Raw genomic sequence first — 7,654 nt, forward strand, 5'->3', positions numbered from 1 at the left:
GCTTTCACGTTCCTGTGAATCAGAAATGTAAATGCTGGGCTTCGAGCCAGAGAGCTGGAGAACCAGAGTCCGAGGTGCAATGGCTTCTGCAGCATCAGCACATCTGGCAGCGGGTCTGGCCAAAATCAGCCCCCACGCGACAACTCCAGCTGGGTTTAGAACCTGCTGCCTTGAAGCCAAAGCTTCCTGCTCCACTGGCTGGAGGCTGAACTCGGCCATCCCAACCCAGAGCTCCTGTGGGGCAGGATGATGGGGGGGATCTGCTCCCAGCTGGCTGCGCTGCTCCTTCTCCTTGTGCTGCTGTCCCCAGCACATGGTAAGAGGGAGCAAGGGATCCAGAGCGATGCACAGCCACTGGGAACAGACCAGAAGGGGAAGATCAGATCCAGATCCTGCCGCAGTGGACTCGGTCTGATCCCTTGCCAGGGCCTGGGTTAGCGGGTTTGTAGGTCTGGGGGCACATGAGGAAAACAGATCCTGCCCAGAGAGGGGCAGAAATGACAGTGCCGGTCTCCAGGCCCTGCTGTGCATGAAGGGATCCTGATCCCCACCCCTCCAGGCATCACCGGCTTGACCCCTCCCACCCTTCTGACTAACCTCCCACAGGAGCCACTGCCTCTAGTCCCCCTCCCATTTGTTGTGCCCCAATCTCCTGCTCTCAAGCTTGGCTGGGTGGAAAGAGCACATGTGGCCCTGAGAGAGCTGAGAGCAGCCCTCGTTCACCTCATGTCGATGTTCATTCTTAAACCTATTGACCCATGGTAGCCACCTACAATTTGGGGTGTGGTATGAGGATTATTGGAGGAGCTATGGGACAGTGGGTGGGGCTTGTATTCCAGCCTAATAAGAACATAAGAATGGTCACACTGGATCACACCAAAGGTTCATCTAGCCCAATATCCTGACTGCCAACTGTGGCCAGTGCCAGGTGCCCCAGAGGGAATGAACAGAACAGGGAATCATCCAGTATCTAACCCCTGTGCCCATTGCCAGCTTCTGGAAAACAGAGGTTAGGGACACCATCCCTGCCCAGCCTAGCTAATAGCCATAGATGGATCTATCCTCCATGAACTTATTTAGTTCTGTTTTTGAACCCTGTTGTGATCTTGGCCTTCACAACATCCTCTGGCAAGGAGTTCCACAGGTTGACTATGCGTTGTCTGAAGAAATACTTCCTTTTGTTTGTTTTAAACTGCTGCCTGTTAATTTCAACCCCTAGTTCTTGTATTATGGGCAGTAGTAAACAATACTGATCTACTTTCTCTGCACCAGTCATGATTTTATAGATCTCAATCATATCCCTCCTTAGCCATCTCTTTTCCAAGCTGAAAAGTCCCAGTCTTATTAATCTCTCCTCATACAGAACCTGCTCCATATCCCTTATCATTTTCATTGCTCTTTTCGGAACCTTTTCCAGTTCCAATGTATCTTTTTTGAGACGGGGCGGTCACATCCGCACACAGTACTCAAGATGTGGGCATACCATGGATTTATATAGAGGCAATAGGATATTTTTGTTCTTTTATCTATCCTTTTCATAATTATTCCCAGCATTTGTTTGCTTTTTTGACTACTGCAGAACATTGAGTGGATGTTTTAAGAGAACTCTCCACAATGACTCCAAGATCTCTTTCTTGAGTGGTAACAGCTAATTTAGACCCCATCATCTTATATCTACAGTTGGGATTATGCTTTCCAATGTGCATCACTTTGCATTTATCAACATTAAATTTCATCTGCCATTTTGTTGCCCAGTTACCCAGTTTTGAGAGAGACTTTTGTACCTCTTCGCAGTCTGCCTGGGACTTAACTATCTTTAATAATTGTGTATCATCTGCAAATTTTGCCACCTCACTGTTTACCCCTTTTTCCAGATAATTTATTAATATGTTGAATGGGACTGGGCCCCGTACAGACACCTGGAGGACACCACTATTTACCTCTCTCCGTTCTGAAAACTGACCATTTATACTTACTGTTCGTTTCTTCTCTTTTAACCAGTTACCAATCCATGAGAGCACTTTCCCTCTTATCCCATGGCAGCTTACTATGCTTAAGAGTCTTTGGTGAGAGACCTTGTCAAAGGCTTTCTGAAAATCTAAGTACACTATATCCACTGGATCCGCTTGACCCATATGCTTGTTGACCTCCTCAAAGAATTCTAGTAGATTGGTGAGGCATGATTTCCCTTTACTAAAATCATGTTGACTCTTCCTAAACAAATTATGTTCATCTATAAGTCTGACAATATTGTTCTTTATTACAGTTTCAGCCAGTTTGCCCAGTACTGAAGTCAGGCTTACGGGCCTGTAATTTCCGGGATCACCTCTGTAGCCCTTTTAAAAAATTGGTGTCACATTAGCTAATCCTCTATTCATCGGGTACAGAAGTGGACTGAAATGATACATACCACAGTTACATACCACAGTTAGTAGTTCCGCACTTTCCTTCCTCCCTTCTTCCTTCAGATCCTATGCTGCTCCTGTCCCAATGGCCCTGATGCTGCAATGTCTCCCCAACATTTTTGTTGCCTCCACAGGTGCTGAGAAGAGTCAAGACCAGCCAGGTAAAGACTCAGGACTCCTGGGTTCTATCCTTAGTTCTGGGTGGGAGAAGTGTGCACCTTGTCCCGTGTTAACATGGCTCACTGGTTTGTGCAGTGTTCAGCCGTATCATCGGGGAGCAGGATGCACAGGAGAGTCGATGGCCCTGGCAGGTCAGTGTGCAGGAATATGATGATGAAAAATGTGAATACCACCACATCTGTGTAGGATCCCTCATCTCAGCCCAGTGGGTGGTGTCAGCAGCTCACTTCTTCAATCGGTGAGTCACTCTGGAAGGGGATCCCAGGCTGCCTTTACTTGGTTTGCAGTGACACCTGTCTACGGCCTCAGCTCCATCACTGACTTCCTGCTCTTGGTCAGACTGTCCCTATGGTGCAGTGTGACCGTTCCCCTGCTGCCCCCACTCCAGAGCTGGCTGCATCTTAGTGTTGGGTGAGGCATCGTGCTGCTGTGTGGCTGTTCCCCAGCCTCTCTGCCTCAGAAGTGGCTGCATTTTTGTCTATGTTCACAGTCTATCTTCCTTCCTTGATCAGTATTTTCTGTCTCTTCTCTCCCAGCTATCGCAAAGAATCTGAGTATTGCATGAACCTGGGGGAGTACCAGCTCCCCAACCCCTCCCCGACCTGCATCTCGTCCCTCATGAGTCACTTCATCAGACATCCCGACTACAACCAGAGCATGTACTTCGCTGACATTGCTCTGATGCAGCTGACGGAACTTGTTAACTTCACAGACACCATCTGCCCCATCTCCCTGGCCAGCGCCTCCACCCAGTTCCTAGCCGGGGAAAAGTGCTGGGTCACTGGTTGGGGCAAAATTGGGTCAGAGTATCAAGGGGGGATGGGAGCTTGGTGGGTCTAATGGGTGATTAGGGGTAATCTGAGAGCCCTTCCTCTGAGCTCGAAACACACAGCCACGAGGGAAATGCTGTGCACGCACACGCGCGCACACAAACACACACACACACTCTTCCCTGTCCTCTCCATCGGGGGCAGCACTGCGCGCACTCACACACAATCTTCCCTGACTGTGACGTTTATGCGTGCTCTGATCTGCAGCCCCTAGATAGTGATGTTACTCACATGCCCAGCCACCATGTTACACTAGGAGAGATTTTTCCCAGTACGTCCTGGTCCTTTCCAGCTCCCTTGGCCTCCCAGAGGCTCCATCCCCGACTCTCTCATTCCAGGTGCACTTCAGGCATCCCGGACGCTTCAGGAGCTGCAGGTTCCGCTCGTCCATGTGTTGACCTGCAGAGAACACTTTGGGGAACACAGCCACTGGATCAAAGATGACATGCTGTGCGCTGGGTCCGAGGTGACCCTAGTGACCCCTGCAAGGTGAGTTTCTTGGCTTAGCGGGGCAGCCCTGGGGCTGCTTGAAATTATCTGGCCCATTGTTCTGTTTGCAAACATTGGCCCTTCCTCTTCTGCTCTCAGAAAAGGCCCATGTGGGTGATGTTTTAATTTGATCTTCCTCCACATCTCATTGATGGAGAAAGCAGCTCTCCCAGCACTGGTGCATTCTGGGAGATCTCACAAGTCACTGTAGGATGGGGGGAAACTCTCTGAGCTCTGGCCCTGCTGAACTGAGAGGGTTAAACTTCACCTGAACTTAATGGCAGAGAAACCAAACCTAACAAGGGTGGAAGCTCTGCCCCAGCACTGCAGCAGGACATGGCATGGGAGGGAAATGGGCTTTATCCCCGGCTCTGGGAGGGAAATGGGGTCTTGTGGGTTAGAGCAGGGGGGGCTGGGAGCCAGGACTCCTGGGTTCTCTCCCCAGCTCTGGGAGGGGAGTTGGGTCAAGTGGGTTAGAGCAGCTGGGGCTGGGAGCCAGGACTCCTGGGTTCTCTCCTGGCTCTGGTAGAGGAAAAACAGGAGCCACTTTGTGGGAAGGGAGGCAAAGGGGCCACCCTTGTTGACCCTAGTGTCCCTCTCTCTCAACCTAGTGTGACTCCGGGGGGCCTCTGGTCTGTCCAGGGAATGGCAGCTTCGTCCTGACTGGGATCATCAGCTGGGGCAGAGACTCCTCACCCCTACTCCCCAAGGACATAGACGTCCGGGTCCCAGTCTATGTCAACTGGATCCCAAATGTCACGGGTGGCGCTGGCCTCTCGATCGTCTCTCCTACCGCACTCAGTGCCGGTACCACCCCATTGGGGTGCCTAAGCAATGGCTTAGTCTGCTTGTGCATAGCGCTGGCTCTGGTTGCACCGCTCCTTGCTGGGCTCCTGCTGACGGCCCTGTGACCTGCTCCCTGGGGCTCCCACTTGTGCCAACCCCCAGGTAACATGGCAGCCCCCCAGCCAGCAAGGGTGTGTATAGACCCCCCTTGGCACCAGGTGTGGGTCCTGCATTGTTGGGCCTGTGAGACACGGCTGGGAGAGGGTGGTGGATGGAAGCTCAGGGGGTTGCTATAGGGAGTGGGCACAGGGGGTCATATCCAGCCCTTCCTGCAACTCTGTAGTACCCCCCCGGGGGGTGGTGACTGGGAGGCCGGTGGGGAAGGGCCCCACAGCCGCTTTGATCCCACCACTTGTGCTCCGAAAATCATCAGTAAATCAGCTTTGCAAATTCTGTCTCCTCCCAGTCGCAGCCGCGACCTGTCTGGCAGCAGCTGGTGCCGCCTCCCGCTAGGGTCAGTCCTGCCACCACCACTACCTCCACTGCTTGGTATGGGACGGCAGAGTGTGGGGGCTGCCCATCATGCTGAGTGATGTGCAGACCTCCCCCCCCCGAGATTGGGGTCCCTGTTGTGTCAGGTGCTGTACAGACACTGACCAAGGTAAGGGCCCCTGGGAAGAGACACATCCCCTCCCCGAACTGAGCTCAGTCCCTGCATCCTGCTGAGCACTGCACAGACCTCCTCCCCCACCAAAAGTTCAGTTCCCACCATGGCACTGACTCCCCAGGGTGAGTGTGAATTTTCTGAACTATTTTTATGGTAGCTAGCTGTGCCTCAGTTTCCCCTGCATGCCGCATTGTCACCTCATGTGTGGGAAAGGACTGTTTGCTCTCAGGGCAAGCTAGAGACACCGCCCTCCCCTGTGCTGGGAAATTCAGTTGGTATCACTATGTCACTCAGGCGTGTCCACACACATCCCCGGGCAAGTTAAACTGACCTAACCCCAGGTGTCACCAGCTCTCGGTCAGTGGGTGAATTCTCCCTTCGCCCCAGCTAGGGCCTCTCGGGGAGGTGGATTAACTACACTGATGATAGACCCCCCCCTGCAGCATTTCAAGTGTAGCCAAGCCCTGAGACGTGACTGTCGCCTCGCTGCTGGGCTGGGGCACTGGAAAAGTACTGGCTGACCCCAGGTTGGTGGAGAATCCATGAAGATGAAAGAAAATCCAACCACCAGCCATTGACACCTGATGGCCAGCGCCCTGGCGGGAGATGGATTTCCTCACCTCTCAGCAGGGAAGCCGAGAAGTACCCCTCAGCTCCAGAACAAAGGACTGGGGAGGGGTGGGGGGGAATAAGAGTTGAGTGTTGGAGGGAGTTGGGGTTCACACCTGGGGACTGACCCAGGGGATCAGACAGAGCTTGAACATGGGGTTGACTGCAGCATGGCTGGGTCTCTGGGCTGACCAGAATGGACCATGGTTTAATTGTGCTCCCCAAAGAACCCCATGTGCTGTGTGCCAGGTGACTAACAAACCCAAGTATTTTGCTGAAGCGGATCCTACTAGAGACCGTTCCAAAGCTGGGGCTGTAGCACCGATCCTGGGGCTCTGTGACAGATGGTGGTAGAGGTGGGATGCTGAATGCACTAGGAATATTGTGACCTGCAGCAGTGAAACGAGGGTAGTCAAAGGACACAGGAAGAGAAATGTGTATAACCAGCTCTCGAAGAAGAACATCACCAAACTGTGATGGAATGGAGGGGTGGGTGCCGACGAGCTCAACAAGGCAGAGCTGGTTTCCCAGCTGGAGAAGGTTGATTGGACCCAGGCAGGGAGCCAAGAGGGTCTGAGAGCAACCGAGGTGGCAGCAGGGCTAGCTGGCCGGGAGAAGGAGCAAGCTGAGACCATGCGAAGCAGCTAAAACAGAAAATGGAGATGGAGAAGGGTAGGGACAGGAGAACCCAGAGAAGAGTCACTGGGGAAAGTCCCTGGATGCCAGCTGCACAAGGAACCTGATACCAAATGGTTGCCCCAGGGTAAAGAGGGGGTATCTGCCCTGGGACACACTTTGAATTGCCGGAGCTCCACACCTCTGTCCCGCTCAGGTGTTGGTTGGTAACTGCCTGGTGCGTGTCTGGTTACTCGCTTTAGCCAGTCAATAACTCTCTTCTTCCTCTTCCACAGTGAATAAACCTTTCGCTCATGTATTACAGGACTGGCTAAAGACGCTGTCTTTGGTGTAGGGTCTGGGGCACCAACTGAGCTGGGGTTAGTGACTGGTGTCCTGGGACTGCAACCAGCCTGACTGTGGTGTGATTTTCGGGACCATTCATTATGAAGTGCAGTTTGTCTGGGTGGCAAGATAGACTGGAGAGGCTAAGGGGCCTGCCTGTGACCCCATAGTGAGACTGTCACATTTGTTACTGGCCTGGTCAAATTATACAACATCCCACCACTTTGGGGTGTCTGCCTTGAGATAGGCATTCACAGTCATGAACCACACAGGACAGCATGACAATGAGGTGGGCCAAGAATCCAGCATCCTGACTCTCCAAAACACCTGCTCTAACCCACTAGCCCCCACTCTTCTCCCAGAGATGGGGAGAGAACCCAGGAGTCCTGGATCCCAGTCCCCTTCTCTAACTAGTAGACTCCACACCCCTCTGAGAGCTGGGGATTAGAACCCCGGAGTCCTGGCTCCCAGCCTCATTCTCATACCATGTGTCCACGGTGGGTAAGGTTGGACTTTTGCAGTGGGTGTCTTACCTGTCAGATTCCAACTCCCCTGAGCATCTAGGGAGCAAAAAAAGAGAAGAGGAAGATATTAATGAGTGTGTAGGAGCAGATCAGGGTTGGGACATCCAGAGGAATTGCTGGGACAATAGCTCCACCTACCATTCCCCAAACTCCACACACTGCCCCAGGACAGCCCTACTGTCCTCATGCCAGCCAAAATTCCAC

The 7,654-nt window shown here is 52.7% G+C and overlaps 1 protein-coding gene across 1 annotated transcript; it reads left to right on the plus strand.

The window, feature by feature from the left end:
- Nucleotides 1-246: 246 nt before the first annotated feature.
- On the plus strand, nt 247-4,815 carry LOC115643234 (serine protease 27-like). The gene is given in 7 exon segments (XM_030547125.1): nt 247-316; nt 2,540-2,566; nt 2,661-2,823; nt 3,122-3,391; nt 3,725-3,873; nt 3,876-3,904; nt 4,516-4,815. Coding segments are annotated over 7 exon segments (1,008 nt in total).
- Nucleotides 4,816-7,654: the final 2,839 nt, after the last annotated feature.

This window comes from Gopherus evgoodei, unplaced genomic scaffold (genome assembly GCF_007399415.2).
Source record: "Gopherus evgoodei ecotype Sinaloan lineage unplaced genomic scaffold, rGopEvg1_v1.p scaffold_53_arrow_ctg1, whole genome shotgun sequence".
NCBI classification, from domain to species: Eukaryota; Metazoa; Chordata; order Testudines; family Testudinidae; genus Gopherus; species Gopherus evgoodei.